At 57.0% G+C, this 26512-nt stretch overlaps 1 protein-coding gene across 3 annotated transcripts in view; it reads right to left on the bottom strand.

Annotated features, from left to right (window-relative positions):
* ANKRD44 (ankyrin repeat domain 44) overlaps positions 1-26512 on the bottom strand; it is an 89699-nt gene that overhangs the window by 19834 nt on the left and 43353 nt on the right. For 2 of the 3 annotated variants that reach the window (XM_029068739.1, XM_029068744.1), the window contains exons 8-19: positions 24281-24493; positions 21980-22058; positions 21063-21177; positions 20345-20427; positions 19312-19429; positions 16948-17016; positions 13668-13808; positions 12094-12177; positions 10606-10717; positions 6120-6191; positions 5506-5707; positions 1170-1257 (exon numbers count right to left, since the gene is read on the bottom strand). In XM_029068739.1, coding sequence (XP_028924572.1) covers positions 1170-1257; positions 5506-5707; positions 6120-6191; positions 10606-10717; positions 12094-12177; positions 13668-13808; positions 16948-17016; positions 19312-19429; positions 20345-20427; positions 21063-21177; positions 21980-22058; positions 24281-24493 — 1376 coding nt within the window. The remainder of the gene's footprint in view (positions 1-1169; positions 1258-5505; positions 5708-6119; positions 6192-10605; positions 10718-12093; positions 12178-13667; positions 13809-16947; positions 17017-19311; positions 19430-20344; positions 20428-21062; positions 21178-21979; positions 22059-24280; positions 24494-26512) is intronic. The other variant, XM_029068740.1, reaches the window with a different exon arrangement.

Raw genomic sequence — 26512 nt, 5'->3', positions numbered from 1 at the left:
TGTCAGGGCAGGTCAGAGGCAAGGGCCCGGGTTTGGGAGACACAAGACGTGGGTTCTAATCCTGGCTCCGCCACCTGTCTGCTGGGTGACCTTTTGCAAGCCACTTATCTTCTCTGTGCCTCAGTGACCTCATCTGTTAAATGGTGATTGAAACTGTGAGCCCCACGTGGGACCACCTGAATACCCGGTATCCACACCAGCACTCAGAACAGTGCTTAGCACATAGTAAGCGCTTAACGAGTACCGTCAGCGTGGTTCAGTGGAGAGAGCCCAGGCCTGGGAGTCCGAGGTCATGGGTTCGAATCCCGGCTCTGCCGCTTGGCAGCTGTGCGACTGTGGGCGAGTCGCCTCATCTGGAAAATGGGGATTAACTGTGAGTCTCACGTGGGACGACCCGATGACCCCGTATCTCCCCCAGCGCTTAGAACAGTGCTCTGCACCTAGTAAGCGCTTAACAAATACCAACATCATTATTATTATTATTATTACTATTATCATCAGGTCGGACACTGACCCCGACCCACACGGGACTCGGGGGTCTACGTAGGAGGGAGAAGGGGTAGCGAACTCCATTTTGCGACCGAGGCCCGGAGAATGATAATAATAATAATGTTGGCATTTGTTAAGCGCTTACTATGTGCAGAGCACCGTTCTAAGCGCTGGGGGAGATACAGGATAATCGGGTCGTCCCACGTGAGGCTCACAGTTAATCCCCATTTGACAGGTGAGGTAACTGAGGCACCGAGAAGTGAAGCGACTCGCCCACGGTCCCACAGCTGACAAGTGGCAGAGCCGGCAGTCGAACCCGTGACCTCTGACTCCGAAGCCCGGGCTCTTTCCACTGAGCCACGAGAGAAGTCAAGACGTGAGTCACCCAAGGTCACACGGCAGGAAAGCGGTGGGGCCGGCATTCGAACCCAGGTCCTCAGGCTCCCGGGCTCTTTCCACTAGGCCACGCTGAAGGGGAGAGGGAGCGGGGGAGTCGGTCGTGGGCAGGGAAGGTGTCCGTTTAGTGTGATTTTGTCCTCTCCCAAGCGCTCCGTACAGGGCTCGGCGCACAGTAGGCGCTCAATAAATGCCACCGATCGAACGAACGAAGGAATGACTGAGGGGGGGGGGGGAAGGGAGGAGGGGGGAGAAGGGAGAGGGGGGAAGGGGAGGTCGCTCACTGCCCCATGGCGTCCGTCACGTCGACGATCTCTGGGTTGTCGGCGATTTCCAGCAGGAGCCGCAAACAGAGCGTGTGGCCGTTGATGACTGAAAAGAAAAAGAGTAAAACCCCTCAGCGGCCACGTCGCGCCGCCGAGGACGCTGCCTGGCTCCTCGGCCCGGCTGGGCCGCGGGTCTGCTGCGCCCCCCCCCCCCCCCCCCGCGTGAGTCACTTCGATTCCTCGGCCTCGGTTCCCTCATCTGGAAAGTGGGGACTCATAATCATAATGAGGATGGCACGAAGCAGCGGGGCTCAGCGGAAAGAGGCCGGGCCGGGGAGTCGGAGGTCGTGGGTTCTGATCCCGGCTCCGCCGCTTGCCGGTTGGGTGACTGTGGAGCGAGTCGCTTCGCTGGGTCTCAGTTCCCTCGTCCGGAAAATGGGGATGGAGGCCGGGAGCCCGCCGTGGGACTACCTGACGACCCTGTATCTCCCCCAGCGCTCGGAACAGCGCTTGGCACATAGCAGCAAATACCAACGTTACTGTTATTATTTAAGCTCCGACTATGTGCCGGGCATTGTTCTAAGGGCTGGGGTGGGGCCGAGCAAATCGGGTGGGACACGGTCCCCGTCCCGGGTGGGGCTCACGGTCTCCATCCCCATTCGACAGATGAGGGAACTGAGGCACAGAGAAGTCAAGTGACTCGCCCGAGGTCACAGAGCAGACGGGAGGCAGAGCTGGGATGAGAACCCAGGTCCTTCCGAAGCCCAGGCCCGGGATCTAGCCGCTAGGCCGGCCGGCTTCTCCGATTGAGACCGTGAGCCCCACGTCCAACCTGATGACCTTGTACCTACCCCAGGGTTTATTACAGTGCTTGACCCAAAGTAAGTGCTTACCAGATACCACACTTTTTATTATAATCTCACCGAACTGAACGTTAAATTGATGCTATAAATGCCATTTCTTCAAATCGGCGGTCCTGTCTTGCTCCAGGGAAGGACGGGGCAGGGAGAAAGCGAGGCTTAATGGAAAGAACAGCGGAGCGCGGGTCGGGAGACCTGGGTTCTGATCCCGGCTCCGCCGCCGGCCCGCCGTGGGACCTCGTGGGGCGGGTGGCCGAACCTCTCCGGGCCCTCACCGCCAAGAAGATGGGCTTCTCCTTACCATGCCCTCTTTCCCCTACCATCTCCCCTCCGCCTCAACTACGGGCTTGGTCGCGGAACCCTTCCTCCATTCCATCGTACTTATTGCGCGCTTTGCGACTGCGGAGCGCTGTACCGAACGCTTTGGGAGACTGCCCTATAACCAGAGATAGACCCATCCCCCGCCCCTCAACCCTCATATATCTAGCCGTCTCCTCTACCGTTTGCTCCACTTGTCCTTTATTTGGATGTCGAGAGCTCCCTGTCCGTTCATTCAATCCATTCGATCGTATTTATTGAGCACTCACCGTGCCCAGGACCCTGTCCTAAACGCTCCGGAGAGGACAATACAGCAATAAGCAGGCACCTTCCCCGCCCTTGTATCTATAAAAATGATGACTGTGGTATCTGTTAAGCGCCGAGTACGTGCCAGGCGCCCCTCTAAGCGCTGGGGTAGACACGGGGAGATCGGATTGGACCCGGTCCCTGTCCCAGACGGGGCTCCCCGTCTTCATCCCCATTTTCCAGATGAGGAAACTGAGGCCCAGAGAAGTGAAGCGACTTGCCCGAGGCCGCACGGCAGACAAGTGGCGGAGCCGGGATTAGAACCCGTGGCCTTCTGACTCCCAGGCCTGGGTTCGGTCCACTACGCCAGGCTGCACCTATCAACTCTATGCTGCAGCGTACTTACCCAAGCGCTTAGTACGCGGTGCTCTGTCATCAACAGTATTTACCGATCGATGTTATCTATTGGGCGCTGACTCCGTGCAGAGCGCCGTCCGAAGGATTTGGAAGACGGGCAGTACAACGGAGTTGGTAGACGCGTTTCCTGCCCTCAAGGAGCGTGGCTTAGCGGCAAGAGGCCGGGCTTGGGAGTCAGAGGACGAGGGTTCTAATCCCGGCTCCGCCCCGGCCTGCTGTGTGACTCTGGGCAAGTCACTTCACTTCTCTGGGCCTCAGTTCCCTCATCTGGAAAATGGGGATGAAGGCCGGGAGCCCCAAGGGGGACCACCTGATCACCTCGTATCTCCCCAAGCGCACAGAAGGGCGCTGGGCACATGGTAAGTGCTTAACAAATGCCCTGGGGATTAGGACTGGGAGCCCCACGGGGGCAAACTGATGACCTACGTGGCTTAGTGGAAAGAGGCCGGGCTTGGGAGTCAGAGGACATGGGTTCTAATCCCGGCTCTGCCGCTTGTCAGCTGTGTGACCTTGGGCAAGTCACTTGTCTGTGCTTCAGTTCCCTCATCTGGAAAATGGGGATGAAGACTGCGCGCCCCACGTGGGACGACCTCATTAGCTTGTATCCACCCCAGCGCTTAGAACAGTGCTCGGCACATAGTAAGTGCTTAATAAATACCATGGCTATTTTATTATTACCCCAGCGCTAAGGAAGGAAGGAAGGAAAGAAAGAAGCAGTAGGGCCTAGTGGAGAAGCAATGCGGCCCCATGGGTAGAGCCCACGCCTGGGAATCGGAAGGACCTGAGTTCTCATCCCAGCTCTGCCACTCGCCTGCTGGGTGACCTTGGACGAGTCACTTCACTTCTCTGGGCCTCAATTCCCTCATGTAGAAAATGGGGAATAAGACTGCGAGCCCCGTGTGGGACAGGGACGGTGTCCAACCTGGTTAGCCTGTACCCACCCCAGCGCTTAGTATAGGGCCTGGCAGGTAGTGAGCGCTTAACAAATACCATTAAAAAATCCATCAATCAACGGTATTTAACTACAAACCTCTGCACGCAAACCCCCGGGGCTTCTTTATATTATACAGGAAGGAGGTGATCCTCTTCATTAGGATATTTATTAAGCACTTACCAAACACCAAACACCGCGCTACGCCCTGGGGTAGATTCCAGATCATCATTCACTCATTCAGTCGGATTTATTGAGCGCTTACCCTGGGCAGAGGACTGTATTAAGCGCTTGGAAGGTACAACGGTGAGATCGGACACCGTCACTGCTCTGCCCAAGGATATTTTGCAGATCAGGAAACTGCGGCCCAAAGGAGTTAAGTGACTTGCCCGAGGTCACAGAGCGAGCCACTGGCGGAGCCGGGGCTAGAACCCAGGTCTCCTGACTCCCAGCCTAGGCTCTTTCCCCTAGGCCACAATAATAATATTTGAAGTATTTACTACACGCTTCCTATGTGCCAAGCAGCACGGCCTAGCGGTTAGATCACGGGCCTGGGAGTCGGAAGGCCCTGGGTTCTAATCTCTGCTCTGCCACTTGCCTGCTTGGTGACCTCGGGCCAGTCACTTCACTTCTCTGGGCCTCGGTTCCCTCATCTGTCAAATGGGGGTGGAGATTTAGAGTCCCACATGGGCCAGGGACTCTGCCCAACCCGATTTACTTGTATCAACCCCAGTGCTTAGTTCAGTTCCTGGCGCATAGTAAGCGCTTAACAAATACCACAGTCATCACTCTTCTCTGTGCCTCAGGTCCCTCCTCTGTAAAATGGGGATGAAGACCGTGAGCCCTACGTGGGACAGGGACCGTGTCCCACCTGATTCGCTTGGATCCACCCCAGCGCTTAGTACAGCGCCCGGCGCATAGTAAGCACTTAACCGATACCATAAAAGAGCACTGTTCTAAGCACTGGGACAGATACGAGATAATAATAATTATTCATTCATTCATTCAATAGTATTTATTGAGCGCTTACTGTGTGCAGAGCACTGGACTAAGCGCTTGGAACGGACAGGTCGGTAACAGATAGAGACGGTCCCTGACCTTTGACGGGCTTACGGTCTAATCGGGGGAGACGGACGGACGAGAACAATAGCAATAAATTGCTATAAATAAATAGCAATAGCAATTGCAATTATCCCACAGGGGATAACGTCCTTATCCCACATGGGGCGCACAGACTCCATCCCCGTTCTACAGATGAGGGAACTGAGGCCCAGCGAAGTGAAATGACTCGGCCGAGGTCACACGGCAGACAAGTGGTGGAGCCGGGACGATCTGACCCCCAGGCCCGGGCTCTACCCGCTACATCGCGCTTATCCCCAGTAAGAGTTTTGTTACTACCGTGCCAGGCCATGTACCAAGCACCGGGGAGGATCCGAGCCAATGGGCTTGGACGGGGTCCCCGTCCCCCGTGGGGCTCACAGCCTCCATCCCCCTTTTCCGGGCCCCGCGACCGAGCCCCGGGATTTCTGGGGGTCCGGCCGCGGGCCGGTGGGGGAAGGGGCACGAGGGGCGGGTGGGTCACCTGAGGCGTGGAGCGGGGTACGCTTGGTCACGTGGTCCTTGACGCAGACGGAGGCGCCCTGGTTGACGAGCGCCTCGACGCAGTCGGCGTGGCCCTTGAAGGCCGCCAGGTCCAGGGCCGTGCGCCCGCGCTCGTCCTTGACGTCCGGGTCGGCCAGCGACTGCAGGAGCACCTCCAGGGCCTGGTGGTGCCCGTTGTAGGCCTGGCGCGGGGGGGGAGAGGGACGGAGAGACCGTCACGTCCCTCGCTCGCAGCGAGGACGCGGGGGTCACCCCGGTGGGGAGGGAGGCGGGCGGCTCGGGGCGGGCGCCCCCTCGGTCGTTCATTCCATTTCGTGGTGCCACCCGAGAGCGGGCACCACGGCTAGGGCAGCCCTTTGGAAGCGGGCAGCGCAGGCAACTGACCGAACTCGGATAACCCTCGAGGGCCCTGAAGGTTTTGGAACTGGCTCTGCCTCAAGTGGCAATGTTGACCTCTTGACGACCATGGTAATAATAATACCAGTAATAGGTAGCGTTATTATTAATAACGAATACCGTCGACCTTCTCATTATTGCTCCCCAGGATCACGGGTCTGGGGGCGATCCGGGGGTCTGGGGCGGCCCTCTGCTCACCGCTAGGTGCAGGGGGCTCTCGGTGGTCCCGGCATCTTGGTCCCCGAGGTGGCCGTCCGTCCTCTCCAGAAGCTGCCGAGGCAAAAGGGGAAAAGTTGAAGAAAACCGCTCGGGACCCGACCGAGTCGGTTGGGAGCAGGGAACGGCTCAACCGGCTCCGTTCGACCGTCCTCTCCCATTCATAACTGTGGCGTTTGTTAAGCGCCGACTAGGTGCCAGGCACTGTATTAAGCACTGGGGTGGATCCAAGCTCATCAGGAGGACCCACGTGGGGCTCCCAGTCTCCATCCCCGTTTTCCAGAGGGGGGAACTGAGGCACGGAAAGACAGAGAGCGGACGAAGGGGGTCGATCCGGGATTCATTCGTTCATTCGTATTCACTGAGCGCTTACTGCGTGCAGAACGCTGGACTAAGCGCCTGGAAAGTTCGATTGGGCAACAGAGAGAGACAATCCCTACCCAACAACGGCCTCACAGTCTAGAAGGGGAGACGGACAGCAAAACAAAACCAGTAGACGGGCAACGGCGGCATCAAAATAAATAGAATTATAGATTATAGGATTATAGATGCGGGCCAGGGTTCAACGTTGGGTGAGCCTCTGGGTGACTCCCGCCTCTCGGCCCAAATATCAATCACCGTCCTGAGGAAGCCCTAAAGACCTTCATTAAATCCCCTTTTCCATCGGATTTTCCCCGACGAGCTATTTTCGGGCAGAGTAAATCGCCGGCAGAAGAACACATCATTTATTCATTCCCGGCTCCGGGAGTCTCCTCCCGCGTTCCGGGATCTCGGGCCCGTGTCCGCTGCTGCATGACCTTGGGCGAGTCGCTTGATTTCTCTGGCCCTCGGTTCCCTGGTCTGTAAAATGGGGATTGAGATTTGGAGCCCCACGTGGGACGGGGACTGGGTCTTATCCGATTTGCTTGTGTCCACCCCAGTGCTCAGTACAGTGCTCGGCACGTAGTAAAGGCTTAAGAAATACAGTCATTGCTATTACCCAGGGGTTCCAGCCAGCACTTGAGATGAGGTTAGGTTTCCTCCGTCCTAACCATGGTCTCTGCCTTTAAGACCAGGGACCGTATCATTGACTCCTGGGGCTTACGTTCCTGTGTCCGATAATAATAATAATAATGATGCTCCTAAGTACTTACTGTGCGCCAGCCACTCTACTCAACGCTCGAGTGGTTACCAGCAAATTAGGCTGGACCCAGTCCCTGTCCCGCCTAGGGCTCACGGTCTCAATCTCCATTTTCCAGATGAGGTCACGGAGGCCCAGAGGAGTGAGGTGACGTCCCCAAGGCACACGGCAGACAAGAGGCGGAGCTGGGATTAGAACCCATGACCTTCTGACTCCCGGACCCGGGCTCCATCCACTATACCATGCTAACAATAATAATAATGTCGGTATCTGTTAAGCGCTTACTCTGTGCGGAGCACCGTTCTAAGCGCTGGGGGAGATACGGGGTCATCGGGTCGCCCCACGCGAGGCTCACCGTCTTCATCCCCGTTTGACAGATGAGGGAACTGAGGCACGGAGAGGTGAAGTGACTCGCCCACGGTCACCCAGCTGACAGGTGGCGGAACGGGGATTCGAACCCATGACCTCCGACTCCCAAGCCCGCGCTCTTTCCACAGAGCCACGCTGCTTCCCATCATTTATAATAGTTGGTCCTAATCTTATTATAATCCTCTAGATTGTAAACTCGTTGTGGGCAGGGAATGTGGCTGGTTCTTGTTGTACTGTCCTCTCCCAAGTGCTTAGCTCTGCAGATAGCGAGATAGAGGCCGGGCCCGGGAGTCAGAAGGTCACGGGTTCTAATCCCAGCTCCGCCCCCCGGTCTGCTGGGTGACCTCGGGCCAGTCACTTCACTTCTCTGGGCCTCAGTTCCCTCACTTGGAAAAGGGGGAGGGAGGCTGTGAGCCCCGCGTGGGACGACAGAAGCAGCGTGGCTCAGTGGCAAGAGCCTGCGCTTCAGAGTCAGAGATCACGGGTTCGTGTCCCGCCTCTGCCACTTGTCAGCCGTGTGACCGTGGGCGAGTCACTTCACTTCTCTGTGCCTCAGTGACCTCATCTGTCAAATGGGGATGAAGACCGGGAGCCTCACGTGGGACGGCCTGATGACCCTGTATCTCCCCAGCGCTCGGAACGGTGCTCTGCACATCGTAAGCGCTTAACAAATACCAACATCATCACCTTATTTATTTTGTTTATTCATCGCCCTATTTATTTTATTTTGTTTAATGAGATGTACGTCACCCTGATTCTATTTATTTGCCATTGTTTTTATGAGATGTTCTTCCCCTCGACTCTATTTACCGCCATCGTCCTCGTCCGTCCGTCTCCCCCGATTAGACCGTGCGCCCGTCAAAGGGCGGGGACCGTCTCTATCCGTTGCCGATTTGTCCATTCCAAGCGCTTAGTACAGTGCTCTGCACAGAGTAAGCGCTCAATAAATACTACTGAATGAATGAATGAATGAATGACGGTGACCTGATGATCTTGGATCTCCCCCAACGCTTAGTAAAGTGCCTGGCACACAGTAAGCGCTTAACAAATGCCAGGAAAAAAAAGAAGCGGAGATCTTGGCATGAGGAGACGGACTTTTCTAGGTCTGCCTCCAGCTTGCTGTGCGACCTTGGGTCTGTCCCTCAGTGTCTCTGGGCCTCAGGTTCCTTTATCCCTACGCCACAGAAGCCGCGCGGCCTGCTGGATGGAGCCCAGGCCCGGGAGTCAGACGGACACGTCCCGCCTAGGGCTCACGGTCTTAATCTCCATTTTCCAGATAAGGGCCTAAGTGACGAATAATTATAATAATAATAATGGCATTTATTAAGCGCTTACTATGTGCAAAGCACTGTTCGAAGCGCTGGGGAGGATACAAGGTGATCAGGTTGTCCCACATGGGGCTCGCAGTCACAGTCTAGCTCGCAGCTAAAACGGAAGGAGTCGTTAGAAGCAGCGGGGCTCAGGGGCAAGAGCCCGGGCTTGGGAGTCAGAGGACGTGGGTTCTAATCCCGGCTCCGCCGTCTGTCTGCTGTGTGACTTTGGGCGAGCCGCTTCCCTTCTCCGGGCCTCAGTTCCCTCATCTGGAAAATGGGGACGAAGACCGTGAGCCCCACGGGGGACAACCTGATCACCTTGCATCTCCCCAAGCGCACGGAAGGGCGCTGGGCACATAGTAAGCGCTTAACGAATGCCATCGTTGTTGTTGTTGTTATCGTTGCGTCCTTGGAGGCGGAAAGTCTGGATCGACTGGACCGTTCCTTGGTCCGCTCGGGCGCTGGTCTGTCTACATCATTTGCCAAGATATTCCGGGCAGCTGGGAACGGTCCATCTTATCCTTCTACCCATCCGATCTCCCTCCCTCCCTCCCTTCCTCCCCGGAGGTCACCTCCTGCCCGAGAAGAGTGCAAAAAGTGCTCGCTGAAAGCGGAAATCCTTTCGGGCAAAAACGCATTTCAGACAAAAAGTGCCCCACGGCACCTATGCCCTTATCTGTATTTCTATTCACATCTGTCCCCCCTTCTAGACCGGCAGCTCGCCGTGGGCAGGGAACGTGTCGATTGGTCTAGTGGACTCTCCCATGTGCTTAGCACAGTGTTCTGCACGCAGTAAGTGCTCCATAAATACAGCTGAATGAATGAATAAATTGAAGTTTTTCCCACTCCTTTCTTTCTGCATTGCTTCATCCTTGGATTTACACCCTTTATTCCCCCCTCCCTCCGCGACACAGCCCATCGGTGCTTAGTACGGTGCCTAGCACACAGTAAGGGCTTAACAAATACCATAATCATTATGATTATTCTGTCCAGATCCGCCGTTCATTTATTTCTATTAATTCCGGTCTCCCCGTTCTAGACTCTGAGCTCGCTGCGGGCAGGGCTGTGCAGTGCTGTTCTCTCCCAAACGCTTAGTACAGTGCTCTGCAAACACAAAGCGCTCAACAGAGAAGGAGTGTGGCCTAGTGGATAGAGCCCGGGCCCGGGAATCAGAGGCCCTGGGCCCTAATTCCGGCTCCGCCAATTCCTGGCTGTGTGACCTCGGGCAAGGCACGTCACTTCTCTGGGCCTCAGCTCCCCCGTTCTCCCTCCCGCTTAAGACCGTGAGCCCCGGGTGGGACAGGGACCGTGTCCGGCCCGACTGACTCGGATCGGCCCCAGCGCTTAGAACGGTTCCTGGCACATAGTGAACGCCTAACAGATACCGTTAAAAAACGAAACGATATAAACGAATACCGTGGATCGACCGGCCGAAAGCCAAGGAGAGAGACGGACACAGATTTAAGCCGCACTGGGTCCGACTTCTCTTCCGACTCCTGCGAAGGCCTGACGCCCGTCTCCTTTTCGTTGTCCGTCTCCCCCTTCTAGACCGTGAGCCCGTCGCTGGGGAGGGATCGTCCCCAGTTGGGCTTTCCAAGCGTCTAGTACAGTGTTCCGCACACGGGTAAGCGCTCAGTGAATACGACGGAACGAATGAAGGACTCACCAGCTCCAGACACTGCCTGTGGCCATAGGCCGCAGCGTAGTGCACAGTCCTGTAGCCCTCGTTGTCCGGGAGGTCCGGATTGGCGTCGTTCTGAAGCAGGAACTCCAGGCACCTGGGGAAAGAGCGACGCCGAGTCTGCCGGGGGGCGGGCGGACTGCCCGGCGGCTCGCCCACGATCCCCCCCGCCTCCCCGCCAAACCGGGCTTCCCTCCGGCCCGGAGGCTCGTCCACCTCCATCCCCGTCCCGAGGGAAGGGTCTGCATCGCCCCTCTAGACTGTAAACCCGTTGAGGGTAGGGAATGGACCCGTTTAATGTTCTATCGCCCTCCCCCAAACGCTCAGTAATAATAATAATAATACTGCTGGTATCTGTTAAGCGCTCACTCTGGGCAGAGCACCGTTCTAAGCGCCGGGGGAGATCCGGCGTCATCGGGTCGTCCCACGTGAGGCTCACGGTCTTCATCCCCATTTGACAGATGAGGACACTGAGGCCCAGAGAAGTGAAGTGACGTGACTTGCCCACAGTCCCACGGCTGCCAAGTGGCTCAGTGGAAAGAGCCCGGGCTTGGGAGTCGGGGGTCATGGGTTCGAATCCCGGCCCCGCCACTTGGCAGCCGTGGGACCGTGGGCGAGTCGCTTCACTTTTCCGGGGATCGGTGACCTCATCTGTAAAATGGGGATTAAGACTGGGAGCCCCACGTGGGACAACCTGATGACCCTGTATCTCCCCCAGCGCTCAGAACGGTGCTTGGCACATAGTGAGCGCTTAACAAATACCAGCATCATTATTATTATTATTATTATTATGTGGCAGAGCCGGGATTCGAACCCATGACCTCCGACTCCCAAGCCCGGGCTCTTCCCACTGAGCCACGCTGCTTCCCTACACCACTCTGCACACGGTGAGCGCTCAGTAAACACGACCGGCAGACCGAGAGTCAACGGCCCGCGACGTCGCACCGACAGAAGCTTAAAGGAAAGTCTTATCTGTCACTTATTTACTTCTATTCATGTCGGTCTCCCCCTCTAGGCTGTCAGCTCACTGTGGGCAAGGGAATGTATCTGTATATTATTATTAATAACAATACTAGTAATAATGGTATTTATTAAGCGTTTACTCTGCGCCGGGCACCGCACTACACGCAAGGGTGGATACAAGCCAGTCGGGCTGGACACAATCCCTGTCCCTCATGGAGCTCACAGTCTTAATCCCCATTTTAAAGATGAAGTAACTGAGGCCCAGTGAAGTGAAGTGATTTGCCCAAGGCAGAAATGGGGTGGAGCCAGATTAGAACCCGGGTCCCTCTGATTCCCAGGCTCCGGCAACTAAGCCCCGCCTCTATTAGCGTCTGTCTCCCCCTCTAGACTAGAAGCTCGGCGCGGGCAGGGAATGTGTCTGTTCTGCCGCGGAACTGTCGGCTCCCAAGCGCTCGGTACAGAGCCCCGCCCCCCAGTGAGCGCTCGGTCAATCTGACTGAAGGGACTTACGTGGCCGCTTCCTTCTCCTTCAGCTCGCTGGCCCTCCGCACCTCGTCCGCGTTTTCCGAGGGGCCTCCCAGGACGTTCTGCCTTCTTGGCAGGAGGGAGAGAGAGCTGAGTTCGAGCCGGTCCCGGCAGCGGGAGGGGTAGCCTGGTCCCCGCCCGCCCGTTCCGCCGTCTCCTCGGTTTCCTCCCTCTCCGCCTGGGCTGTGGGGATTCCCGTCTTCCGCCCCCTCGCACGGTCTCCCCGATGGAGAGGGGGTGGGGGGGTCAAGGGTCAGTCACCATCCCTCGAGACTGTAATAATAATCTGTAAAATGGGGATGAAGACCGTGAACCTCACACGGGACAACCTCATTCCCCTGTATCTACCCCAGCGCTTGGAACGGTGCTCGGCACGTAGTGAGCGCTTCACAAATACCAACATCATTAATAATAACTGTGGTATCCGCGAAGCGCCCGCTCCGCGCCGAGCACCGTTCTAAGCGCTGAGGTAAGTACAAGGTCATCTGATTGTCCCACGTGGGGCTCACGGTTTCAGTCCCCATTTTACAGATGCGGTAACTGAGGCACAGAGAAGCGAAGTGACTCGCCCAAGGTCGCACAGCAGACGAGGGGCGGCACCGGGATTAGAACCCACGACCTCTGACTCCCGAGCCCGGGGCTCTTGCCACTAGGCCATCCCGCTCCCTCTTATTAGCCCGGTGTGGGCCGGGATCGTCTCTTTACCGCTGCATTGTTCTTTCCTAGTGCTTAGTCCAGTGCCCGGCACACAGTAAGCGCTCAGTAAATAGGATTGACGTCTGTCTCCCCGCCTAGATTATAAACTCCCCGCGGGCAGGGAACGTGTCTATCGCTTCTGTCGTAGCGTCCTCGCCCAAGGGCTCAGTCCGGTGCTCTGCACACTGGAAGCGCTTAATGAACGCCCCGGATTGAGGGATTTAAATCATGCACTTATAACGACGTCTGTCTCCCCCTCGAGACCGCAGGCCCGTCCCTCTGGGCTGTGAAGCTCGTTGAGGGCAGGGAACGTGCCTGTTTGTTGGTATACTGTCCCGGGCGCTCAGTACAGTGTCCTGCACCCAGTAAGCGCTCGATAAATAGGACCGAATGAGCGAACGAATGCACGAACTAGACCGTAAGCTCCTCGTGGGCAGGGGGTGCATCGACCGACCCTGCCCGTCCTCTCCCAAGCGTTCAGCCCAGCGCTCTGCACGCGGCAGACGCTCAATAAGTACCGCCGAATGAATGGATCGGCCAGACCGTAAGCTCCCTGTGGGCAGGGAACGCGTCTACCACCTCCGTTGGACCGTCGTCCGTTCGTTCACTCGGCGGCATGTACTGAGCGCTCGCTGTGTGCAGAGCACCGCGCCGAGCCTCGGGAAGTCCAACTGGGCAACGGACAGGGACGATCCCTGTCCGACGACGGGCTCACGGTCCCTCTTCAAGCGTTCAGTCCAGTGCTCTGCACCCGGTAGGCGCCCGATAAATACCGTGGCTTGCAAGGGGGGTCAGCCCCCCGCCCCCGGCCCGCCCCCCACCCCCCGGGCCCCCCGGGGGAGGGTGGGGAAGGGTCCGCTGACTTGGGCTGGACGTCGGAGGCGGCGGCGTAGTGCAGGGGGGTGCGGCCCCAGGCGTCCGGCTCGTTGACGCGGGCGCCCGCCCCCACCAAGGCCTGGAGGCAGCCCAGGTGGCCGTTGGCCGCGGCGTAGTGCAGGGGCGTCCTGAGGAGGGAAGGAGCGCAGGCACCAGCTGGCTACCTGTTAAGCGCTTCACCCCGCCGTCCCCCACCCCCCCAGGTCCGCGAAGCCCCGTCCCGCCCACCCCCGTCTATAGTAATAATAATAACGTTGGTGTTGGGTAAGCGCTTGCTACGTGCAGAGCGCCGTTCTAAGCGCTGGGGGAGACACGGGGGAATGAGGCTGTCCCACGTGGGGCTCCCGGTCTGCATCCCCATTTTCCAGATGAGGGAACTGAGGCCCAGAGAAGCGAAGGGACTCGCCCGCAGTCACCCAGCTGACAAGCGGCGGAGCCGGGATTCGAACTCCTGACCTCTGACTCCCAAGCCCGACCTCTTTCCACTGAGCCACACCCTAGACCGGCAGCTCCTGGTGGGCGGGGAATGGGTCGGTTGGTCGTTCTAGTGCCCTCCCCCAGGCGCTCAGTCCAGTGCTCTGCGCCCAGTAAGCGCTCGATAAATACGATAATAATAATAATGTTGGTATCCGTTAAGCGCTCACTAGGTGCCGAGCACCGTTCTAAGCGCTGGGGTAGACACGGGGTCATCGGGTCGTCCCACGTGGGGCTCACGGTCTCAATCCCCATTTTACAGATGAGGTGACTGAGGCACCGAGAAGTGAAGTGACTCGCCCAAAGTCACACAGCTGACGAGTGGCCGAGCAGGGATTCGACGGAACGAAGGGACGAACGTTCTGCGACGAGAAGGGGCGATTCGGCAGGGTCCTCCCAAACCTGGCCTAGTCCCCCTCTCCCTTCCCCTCCGCTCAGCACTGTGCTCGTCCGCTCAGTTGTATATATTTTTTATTACCCTATTTATTTTGTTAATGAGACGTCCATCCCCTTGATTCTATGTATTGCTGTTTTTTTTCTGTCCGTCTCCCCCGATTAGACCGGAAGCCCGTCGGTGGGCAGGGACCGTCTCTATCTGTTGCCGATTTGCACATTCCAAGCGCTCAGTACAGTGCTCGGCACGTAGTAAGTTCTCAATAAATAAACACTGTTGAATGAATGAAAGGGGTCGGGATCCGAGCGGGGAGAGGGAGGGAGGAATTTTCAGGCCGACACTACCGGCCCCCGCCTTTCCGGTAATAATAATAACGATAATAATGTTGGTATTTGTTTAGCGCTCACTAGGTGCCGAGCACCGTTCTAAGCGCTGGGGGAGACGCCGGGGAATCGGGTCGTCCCACGTGGGGCTCACGGTTAATCCCCATTTTACAGATGAGGGAACTGAGGCACAGAGAAGCGAAGCGACTCGCCCACAGTCCCACAGCTGACAAGTGGCAGAGCCGGGAGTCGAACCCGTGACCTCTGACACCGAAGCCCGGGCTCTTTCCACCGAGCCACACACCGCTGGTACGGATGACAATAATAATAACGATGATATCTGTTAAGCCCTTAACAATAACGACGGTACTGGTTAAGCGCTTTACTGTGTGCCCGGGACTGTTCTAAGCGCTGGGGCGGATACATCTGGGCCTCAGTTCCCTCATCTGTAAAATGGGGATTAAAAGTGTGTGAGCCCCACGTGGGACAACCTGATACCCCTGTATCTCCCCCAGCGCTCAGAACGGTGCTCGGCACCTAGTAAGCGCTTAACAGATACCGACGTTATTATTATACAAGCTACTCAGGTGGGACACAGTCCCCCGTCCCACGTGGGGCTCCCGGTCTTCATCCCCCTTTGACAGATGAGAGAACCGAGGCCCAGAGAAGTGAAATGACTCGTCCGGGGTCACCCGGCAGACGAGGGGCGGAGCCGGGATCAGAACCCAGGTCCTTCTGACTCCCAGGCCCGGGCTCTACCCACTAGGCCACGCTGCCTCCCGGTGCTGCTCACTTAGGCTGTGACCCGTCCGGGAGACCGGGATGCGCCCAACCTGACGATCTCGTATCCGCCCCGGGGCTTGGCACAGGGCTCGACGCGTACTAACCGCTTCACAGATGACACGAGAATTAGTCATTATCGTTATTATTTTTACGGTTGGAAGTTCTATCACAGCCAGACGCTGCTTCATTCCTACCCGCTGAGAAAGGTGGTTTGAAAGCAATGTAATAATAACTGGGGCATCCGTTAAGTGCTTGCTATGTGCTAAGCACTCTCCTAAGCACTGGCGGAGATCCAAGATCATCAGGTCCCACAAGGGGCTGCCAGTCTAAATAGGAGGGAGAACAGAGATCGAACCCCCATTTTACGGGTGAGGGAACTGAGGCCCAGAGAAGTGACTGGCCCGAGGTCACCCGGCAGACGAGCGGCGGAGCCGGGATTAGAACCCACGACCTCTGACTCCCAGGCCCGGGCTCGGGCCACTAGGCCAAGCTGCTCCTCTTGGAAGCCCGCCTTCTAACTTGAGCGCGCGTGTCTGTTTATTGGACTCTCCCAAGCGCTCGGGACAGTGCTCTGCACACAGGAAGAGCTCAGTCGATACGATGGAATGACTGAACGGTGCTCAGCGCAGTGCTTTGCACACACTAGGCCCTCGGCAAACACCACCAATGGATGGATCGAATATTTAACTCCAGGGACCGCCTCGGTTCCCTGGATTCCACTCTGCACCGTGAGCTCGGCGTGGGCAGGGGATGTCACTGCGTTTATTGCTGCGTTGTACCTTCCCCGGCGCTCGGTACAGTGCTCTGCACCTAGTGAGCGCTCAATAATAATGTTGGTATTTATTAAGCGCTCACTAGGTGCAGAGCACTGTTCTAAGCGCTGGGGGAGACACGGGGTCATCGGGTTGTCCCACGTGAGGCTCGCAGGCTTCATCCCCATTTGACGGATGAGGTGACCGAGGCACAGAGAGGTGAAGTGACTCGCCCACAGTCACCCAGCTGACGGGTGGCAGAGGCGGCATTCGAACCCATGACCTCCGACTCCCAATCCCGGGCTCTTCTCAATACGTACGCCCGAATGAATGAATGAATGAATGAAAGAATCCCTGCCCTTTCCGGCGGACATCTGAAGCCAAACTCACATATTTCCACCACGGCTCGTCGCAGGCAGGGGATCTATCTGTTTACTGTCGTATCGTCCTCTCCCAGGCGCTTAGTACAGTGCTCTGCACACAGTAAATGCTCGTTAAACGCAAGCGACCAAATGAATGCAACCGCCCATATTTCCATTACCTGCCATGTTGGTCCTTCTTCCTGAAATCCGCTCCACTGCTCTGCAGGGCTTCTACACATTCCACATTCCTGGAAAGACGGGGATTTTTTTACGGAATTTGGGGGTTTTTTTGGTGGTTTGTATGGTATTTGTTAGGCCCTGGCTATGGGTAACCCGCACTGTTCTAAGCGCTGGGGTGGGTAAACGTAATTCAGGCAGGACGCAGTTCCTGTCCCACAGGGGGCTCACACTCTAAGTTGGAGAGAGAATCATAATAATAATAATAATAACGATGTTGGTATTCGTTACGCGCTTACTATGTGCCGAGCACTGTTCTAAGCGCTGGGGGAGACACGGGGGGAATCGGGTCGTCCCACGTGGGGCTCACGGTCTTAATCCCCATTTTACAGAGGAGGGAACTGAGGCACCGAGGAGTTAAGTGACTCGCCCAAAGTCACACAGCTGACATGTGGCCGAGCAGGGATTCGAACCCATGACCTCTGACTCCAAAGCCCGTGCTCTTTCCACTGAGCCACGCTGAGCTCCTACTGTGTGCAGGACACTGTTCTAAGCGCTTGAGAGGGTACAATACAACAGTAAACAGACACATTCTCTGCCCCTCAAGGAGCTGACGGTCTAAAGGGGAAGTGGGCATGAATAGAAAGAAAGAAATGAGGGACGCGGACATTTTCTTGCGGGCAGGGAACGTGTCTACCAACTCGGCCGCAGTAAACTCTCCCAGGTGCTTAACGCAGGGCTCTGCGCCCCGCAGGCACTCAATAAATACACCGACTCATTGACTGAAGGCAGGAATCGCAACTACTAACTACAGCGCTGTCCCAAGGCCGTTTTGCAGCTCGGTACCCGATAATAATCATAATTTAGCTATCTTTTAAGCGCCTACTATGCGCCAAGCACTGTTCTAAGTGCCGGGTAGATGCAGAGTGATCAGGCTGTCCCACGTGGGGCTCCCCGTCTTAACCGAGAGGCCTTCGATAAATCGATCGGTGGGGTGTAAGCAGCGTGGCTCGGTGGCAAGAGGCCGGGCTTGAGCGTCAGTGGTTGTGGGTTCTAAACCCGACTCCGCCGCTGTCAGCTGTGGGACTCTGGGCGAGTCACCTGACGTCTCTGGGCCTCGGTTCCCTCATCTGTAAAATGGGGATGAAGACCGTGAGCCCCACGTGGGACAACCCGATTCCCCTGCGTCTACCCCAGCGCTTAGAACGGTGCTTAGCACGTAGTAAGCGCTTAACAGATGCCATCATTATTATTACTATTTATTGAACGCTCACTCTGTGCAGAGCACTGTACTCTACTAACTTCTGCACTCTCCCAAGCGCTTTTTGCGGTGCTCTGCACCCAGCATGCACTTGATCAATCAATGATATTTACTGAGCGCTCACTCTGTGCAGAGCACCGTACTAAGCACTCGGATAAATACGACTGACTGAACTACCGAGGTCTAATCTGCTTTTTTTTTTTTAATGGTGTTGGTCCAGTGCTTACTACGTGCCAGGCACTGAACTAAGCGCTGGGGTCAACACGAGATCACCGGCTTGGACACAGCCCATGTTCCACGTGGGGCTCACAGTCTTCACCCCCATTTTACAGATGAGGGAACTGAGGCCAAGAAAAATTAAGGAATAATAATAATGATGATGATGATGATGATGGTATCGGTTAAGCGCTTACTAGGTGCCAGGCACTGTACTAAGCGCTGGGGTGGATCCAAGCAAATAGGATTGGACACGGTCCCTGTCCCACGTGGGACTCACGGTCTTAATTCCCCTTTCAGAGACAAGGGAACTGAGGCCCAGACAAGTGAAGTGACTTGTCCAAAGTCACCCCGCAGACACGTGGCGGAGGCGGGATTAGAACCCAGATCCTTCGGGCTCCCAGGCTCGGGCTCTACCCACTAAGCCTCACTAAATCACTGACTTCACTCCCTTTGCTCGTCCTCCGCCTCCCAGCCCCACAGCACTTAGGTAGACAGCTCTGATTTTATCTATTTGCTTTGTCGTCTGTCTCCCCGGCTCTAGACCGGGAGCTCCTGGTGGGCAGCGGATGTATCTGTTCATTGCCGTACTGTCCTCTCCCAAGCGCTCAGCGCGGTGCTCCGCACCCCGTGAGCGCTCCATAAATACGATCGACCGAACGAATACATCACAAGACTTAGAGGGTCGGGTCGAGTCCGGGGCGGCTGGTCCTTCCCGCGGCCCGGAGACCCTCGGCTTCGCCCCACCAACCCGAGTGCCTCGGCTCTGGAATCTCCCTCAGGAGAAGGTCCCGGACCCTCAGGGGATCCCCCCACCCCCCCACCCTCCCCCCGGCGAGGGTCGGTGGTCCTCGGACCCCCCCCCCCCCCGCTGGAGGCCGGGACTCACCCCCCAGCGGCGGCGGCGTGGAGGCAGGTCCGTCCGAAGCTGTCGGGCGTGTCGATGGCGAAGCCCGGGGACGGCCCGAGGTCGTCGGGGGCCGGGGACGCCCCGCCGGGCCTCGGACCTGGGCCGCGCGCCGGAGACGTCGCCGAGGAGCGGGGAGAGCGCCGCCGAAGAGAACGCCGGCAGCCAGAGGAGGTCGGGGAAAGAACAGGCATCGTTACGGCACTCGTCGAGCGCTCGCTGGGTGCCAAGCACCGTTCTGAGCGCCGAGGGAGATGCAAGCAAATCGGGGTGGACCCAATCCCTCCGCCTCGTGGGGCTCACAGTCTCGGTCCTCATTTTCCAGAAAAGGGAACTGAGGCCCGGAGAAGCCAAGTGACTCGCCCAAGGTCACACTGTAGACAAGTGGCGGAGCCGGGATTAGAGCCCGGGTCCTTCTGACTCCCAGGGATGGGAGGCAGTCCCTCTCCCACGAGTACAGTGCTCGGCACGCAGTAAGCGCGTAGAAAATACGACCGAATGAACGAATGGATCCCCTTTTCACAGAGGAGGGAACTGAGTCCCTGACAGGTGAAATGACTTGCCCCAGGTCACGCCACAGACATGTGGCGGAGCTGGGATTAGAACCCAGGACCCTCTGACTCCCAGGTCCGTACTCCATCCCCTGAGCCACGCTGCTTCTCAATAGATACGTAATACACTATAAAAGGGCACGATCCCCATTTTACCGAGGAGGAAACTGAGGCCCAGAGAAGGAAGTGACCGGACCAAGGTCACGGGCTTCATCCCCGTTTTACACACGAGGGAACCGAGGCCCGGAGAAGCGAAGTGACTTTCTCAGGGTCACACCCCGGTCGGGTGGCAGATCCGGGATTAGAACCCACGACCTTCTGCCCCCAGGCCCCGCGCCCTATCCATTAGGCCTCGCTGCTTCTCGATAAGGCAATTCCTTCCACCCCGGCGGGGGACTCGAACCCACGACCCCCGGCTTAGGTGGAACGGGGAGCGCTTACTACGTCCCGGGGCGGGGTCCCACCTGACGATAAGAGTTTCTTGCAGCAGTCCGCGTGGGCGTATAACGCCGCCAGGTGAAGGGGGAACATGCGATGGATCCCGCGCCTGAAAAACAGGAAGGGCGGCGGGAGCCGCCATTTTGAAAGAGCCCAGATCCTCCGTCGGAAAACGGAGCCAACGGCGACGACACGTCGCCTCGGCTCTGGGCCCGCGTCTCGGTCCCCGGACGGACCCCGACGGGAGAATCGACCGATCGATCGATCGGCGGGATCGATCGAGCGCTTCCTAGGTGCAGGGCACTGGTCTAAGCGCCCGGGAGAGGACGGTAGAGAGCAGATGCGTTCCCGGCGGGTAAAGAGGATAATGATGATAACGCCGATGGCATCCGTTAAGCGCTTACTCTGGGCCAAGCACCGTTCTAAGCGCTGGGGGAGAGACCGGATCATTAAGCGGTCCCACGTGGGGCTCCCGGTCTCCAGCCCCGTTTTCCAGATGAGGGAACTGAGACCCAGAGAGGCGAAGCGACCGGCCCGAGGTCACACAGCGGGGGAGCGGCGGAGCCGGGATGAGAACCCGAGCCTTCTGACGTCCAAGCCCGGGCTCTTTCCGCTCAGCCGGACGTTAAGCCGCGGCGAGGACAAATACGTATCGGACCGGGCCGGAAAGATCCCGGGTCATCAGTGGCTGCCTCTCATTTCCGGAGCATCTTTAGGCCCGTCGCGCGGGCGGGGACGGCTCACTTGGTGGCCTCGGCGCCGCTGGTGAGGAGGGTGTTGATGAGCAGCTCGTGCCCGTGTCTGGCCGCCATGTGCAGGGGGGTGTTCCCGTCCTTGTCCACGCAGTCGATCTCCCCTCCTGAAAGACACGCGTCCCCCCCCGCCCCCCGAGGTCTCTGATCAGGCTCCCGACGCCATTCTCAGCCGCTGTACTGAGCGCCCGGGAGACCCAACCCACCCGGCGATCCCATCTATCCGCAGGGAAGCAGCGTGGCTCAGAGGAAAGAGCCCCGGCTTCGGAGTCAGAGGTCATGAGTTCGACTCCCGGCTCTGCCGCTTGTCAGCTGTGTGACTGTGGGCGAGTCACTTCACTTCTCTGTGCCTCGGTGACCTCATCTGGAAAATGGGGCTGAACTGTGAGCCTCACGTGGGACGACCCGATGACCCCGTATCTGCCCCAGCGCTTAGAACGGTGTTCTGCGCACAGTAAGCGCTTAACAAATACCAACATCATTATTATTATTATTACAAGGTAATCAGGTTGTCCCACGTGGGGCTCGCAGTCTTCATCCCCATTTGGCAGATGAGGGAACTGAGGCACAGGGAGGTTGCTCCGCGCGTAATAAGCACTCAATAAATACTACTGAATGAAATACTACTAAGCGGCTTGCCCAAGGTCACCCAGCAGACAAGTGGCGGAGCGGGGATTAGAACCCACGTCCTCTGACTCCCAAGCCCCGGCTCCTTCCATTAAACCACGCTGCCTGACACGTAGTAAGCGCTGAACCAATACTATAAAACAAATGGAAGCAAAGCATCCCACGGGGGCTGGGCTCACCCGGGCCCGGAGCGGCCGAGGGGCGAGGGGGCCCCGCCGCCGCCGTCCTCCTCCGGCCCCGCCGCCGCCCTCCCGCCCCGGCCGCGGGCCTGGGGCCGCTCACCGTTCTGTATGAGGGTCTGCGAGCGCGTGAACCTGCCGTGGATGGCCGTCATGTGCAGCGGACTCTTGCCGTCCTTGCTCTGCGGGGACACACGGCCGCGGGGGTGAGCGGAGGGGCGGCTGAGGGGCCGCCGCCGCCCCCCGCCCTCCGACCGCGGGCCGGGGAGGAGACGCGGATCCGGCGCAGACGACCCCGGGCCTCTGGCCGTTCTCCCCTCCTCCCGAGGGCTCGCGCTCCTTGACTCCTCGCTCTCCTTCGACCCGCGCAGTCGATCCGTCGCCGGATCCCGTCCATCCCACCTTCACACCACGGCTCCAATCCGCCCTCTCCTCTCCATCCGAACCTCTCCCGCGTTAATCCAAGCGCTCCTCCTCTCCCGCCCGGACGACCGTTGTCGGCCTCCTCGCCGACCTCCCCGCCTCCCGTCTCTCCCCGCTCCGGTCCCGACTTCCCTCGGCCGCCCGGATCATTTTCCTACAGGCACGTTCGGTCCACGTCTCCCCTCTCCTCAAGACCCTCCGGCGGTTGAACACCCACCTCCCTATCGAACAGAAACTCGTCACCTTCGGCTTCAGAGCCGTCCATCCCCTGAGCCCCTCCGACCTCACCTGGCCGCTCTCCTACCCAACCCGACCCGCAAACTGCGCTCACGATGCCAACCTGCTCACCGTGCCTCTACCTCGCCTATCTCGCCACCGACCCCTGGCCCACGTCCCGCCTCTGGCCCGGCACGACCAAATTGTGCCAGATCCCTCCTCGAATCCCACAGACGATGACTCTCCCCCCCTTCAGAGCCTTAATGAAGACCCACCTCCTCCCGGAGGCCTGCCCTGACCGCACCCTCCTCCTCTCTTCTCCCGCTCCCTTCCGCGTCGCCCTGACTCGCTCCTTTTCTTCATCTCCCCCCCCCCCCCCGCCCCGCACCGCTTACGTCTACATCTGTGATTTCATTTTTTTATATGAACGTCTGCCTTACCCCCTCTAGATCGGAAGCTCATTTGGGGCAGGGAACGTGTCCATTATACGGTCATATTGTCCTCTCCCAAACGCTTAGTCCAGCTCCACGTGGGACAACCTGATGACCCTGTATTTACCCCAGTGCTTAGAACGGCCCTCGGCACATAGTAAGCGCTTAACAAATACCATCATCATTACTGTTATGAGAGGGGGAGACAGACATTCATAGAAATAAATAAAATTACAGGAGGTCAGTCAACAGAAGGTATTGAGCACATCCTCTGTGCAGAGCGCCGTACTGAGCGCTTGAAGAGTCCAGCAGAACAATGACCAGACATATTCCCTGCCCCAGTGAGTTTCCAGTCTAGAGGGGGAGACAGACATTCACGGAAATAAATAAAATTACAGAAGGTCAGTACTAAGGGCTTGGAAGAATCCAACAGGACAATAACCAGACACATTCCCTGCCCACAATGAACTTCCAGTCTACAGCGGGAGACAGACAGGAACAGAAATAAATCAAATTACAGACGGTCAGCACTGAGGGCCCGGAAGAGCCCAACAGAACAATATCCAGACGCATTCCACGCCCACAACGAGCTTCCGGTCAAGAGGGGAAGACGGACATTCATAGAAATAAATCAAATTACAGAAAGTCGGTACTAAGCGCTTGGAAGAGTCCAACAGAGCAGTAGAACAGACATGATCCCTGCCCACAACGACCCTCCAGTCTAGATGGGAAGACATTCTTAGAAGTAAATCAAATTAGAGAAGGTCAGTACTAACAACAGACACATCCCTGCCCGCAGTGACCTTCCCGTCTAGAGGGGAAGACAGACGTTCTTAGAAATAAATCAAATTACAGAAGGTCAGTACTAAGAACAGACACATTCCTGCCCACAACGACCTTCCAGTCTCAAGGGGAAGACAGCCATTCTTGGAAATAAATCAAATTACAGAGGGTCAGTACTAAGAACAGACACATCCCCCTGCCCGCAACGACCTCCCAGTCTAGAGGGGAAGACAGACATTCTTAGAAATAAATCAAATTAGAGAAGGCCAGTGCTGAGAACAGACACATCCCCGCCCACGACGACCTTCCAGTCTAGAGGGGAAGACGGACGTTCCCAGAAATAAAGCGGATTACAGAAGGTCGCTCAGTCGATCGAAGGCGTCGAGAGCTTCCCGCGGGCAGAGCGCTGGACTAAGCGCCGGGGAGAGGACAAGACAACAACAGAACGGAGACATCCCCTGCCCACGGCGAGCTCCCGGACTAGAGGGGGAGACGGACAATCCCGGAAATGGAGACCGCGTCCTGACGGCGGGCGGGGGGCCGGCGGGCACCTGGACGTTGACGTCGGCCCCGCTGTTGACGAGCAGGTCGAGGCACAGGGCGCCGTGGGCGGAGGCGGCGGCCAGGTGCAGGGGGCCGAAGCCCCCCAGGTTGGGCTGGTTGACGTTGGCGCCGGAGTCGATGAGTTCGCTGACGACGGCGTCCTGCCCGTTGTAGCAGGCGATGTGCAGCGCCGTGTTGCCGTACACGTTGGCTTCGTCGATCTGCGGGGGCGGGGAGACGAGGCGGGGAAGGCCCCGGTCGCCCGGTCATTCATTCGGTCGTATTTATAATAATAATAATAATGAGATAATAATAATGATGACGGTATTCGGTAAGCGCTTACTCTTCTACGCGCTGGGGTGGAGACAAGCAAATCACGTTGGGCACAGTCCCCGTCCCCCGCGGGGCTCACGGTCTCCATCCCCATTTTCCAGATGAGGGAACTGAGGCCCAGAGAAGTGACTTGCCCGAGGTCCTATAGCAGACAAGCGGACAGCCTGGGTCCTAGCCACGAGGCCACGCTGCTTCCGCGGAGCGCTTACCGTGCGCAGAGCACTGGACTAAACGCTTGGGAGAGTCCGACGCAACGATAAACACCTTGGGCGACGATAAACGACGTTGGGCAAGTCACTTCACTTCTCTGTGCCTCAGTTACCTCATCTGTCAAATGGGGATTAAAACTGTGAGCCCCACGTGGGACAACCTGATCACCTTGTGTCCCCCAGCGCTTAGAACAGTGCTTTGCACATAGTAAGCGCTTTACAAATACCACAATTTATTTTATTTTTTATTTAAACAGACGCATTCCGTTCATTCATTCACTCGTGTTTATGGAGCGTTTAGCACGGGCTTTGGAGTCAGGGCTCATGAGTTCGAATCCCAGCTCTGCCACTTGTCGGCTGTGTGACCGTGGGCGAGTCACTTCACTTCTCTGCGCCTCAGTTCCCTCATCTGTAAAATGGGGATTAAGACTGTGAGCCCCACGTGGGACAACCTGATTCCCCTATGTCTACCCCAGCGCTTAGAACAGTGCTCGGCACATAGTTAGCGCTTAACAAATACCAACATTATTATTATTATTATTATATATACACAGCACTGGTCTAAGCGTTTGGGAGAGTCCGGTGTAACAATAAACAGATACGTTCCAACCATTTTCGCCGGAGAAACGGCGCGCCTTAGTGGCTAGAGCCCGCGCCAGGAAGCTAGAAGGTCATGGGTTCTAATCCCGGCTCCGCCACACATCTGCCGCGTGACTCTGGACAAGTCACTTCACGTCTCCGGGCCTCAGTTCCCTCATCTGTCAAATGGGGATTGAGAGCGGGAGCCCCACGGGGACGGACACTGTGCCCAACCTGATGAATCTGTACCTACTCCAGCGCTCAGAACAGTGCTCGGCAAATAGCCACCGCTTAACGAGTACCAAAATCTTCCTCATTAATAACAGGCAAGCCACTTGACTTCCGAGCCTCGGTTTCCTCAACCTGTAAAATGGGGACTCAATACCCGCTCTCCTTCCTCTGTAGTTTCTTTGGTACTGTCCTTTCCCAGGCGCTCCGAACAGTGCTCAGCGCATAGTAAGCGCTCAATAAATATCACTGATTGGCACACTGTAAAAATACTTACAAATACTTAAAATACTGCAGCTTAAAAATACTGCAGTTATTACTATTATTATCGCGATTATAAGCTCCTCTAAGGCAGGGCTCATGTTTACCAACTCTGTTGTTTTCTCCCGAGTGCTCAATAACTAAACTAATAGTGCACAGTCAGCGCTCAATAACTAAATTGATTTCCGGTTTCCTCGGTTACACGGGAATACCACCTCCTCCGGGAGGCCTTCCCAGACTGAGCCCCCCCCCCATTTCCCTCTGCTCCTCCTTCCCCTCCCCTCAGCACTGTGCTCATTTGTATATATGATTTATTACCCGATTTATTTTGTTAATGAGGTGTATATCTCCTCGATTCTATTTATCTTGATGATATTGTTTTGTTCTGCTTTGCTTTGCCGTCTGTCTCCCCCGTTTAGACCGTGAGCCCGGCACTGGGCAGAGATTGTCTCTACCTGTTGCCCAACTGTCCATTCCAAGCGCTTAGTACAGTGCTCTGCACAGAGTAAGCACTCAATAAATACTATTGAATGAATAAATGAATGAATACCAACGGGTCGGCCGGGGAGATCAATCATTCAATTAGTCAATCGGGGGTATTTACTGAGCGCTTACTGTGTGCAGAGAGGT

Source organism: Ornithorhynchus anatinus, chromosome 7, assembly GCF_004115215.2.
Source record: "Ornithorhynchus anatinus isolate Pmale09 chromosome 7, mOrnAna1.pri.v4, whole genome shotgun sequence".
Classification (NCBI taxonomy): Eukaryota; Metazoa; Chordata; class Mammalia; order Monotremata; family Ornithorhynchidae; genus Ornithorhynchus; species Ornithorhynchus anatinus.
Note: the sequence above shows the minus strand (reverse complement) of the source record. Positions and strands in the feature narration are given on the sequence as shown.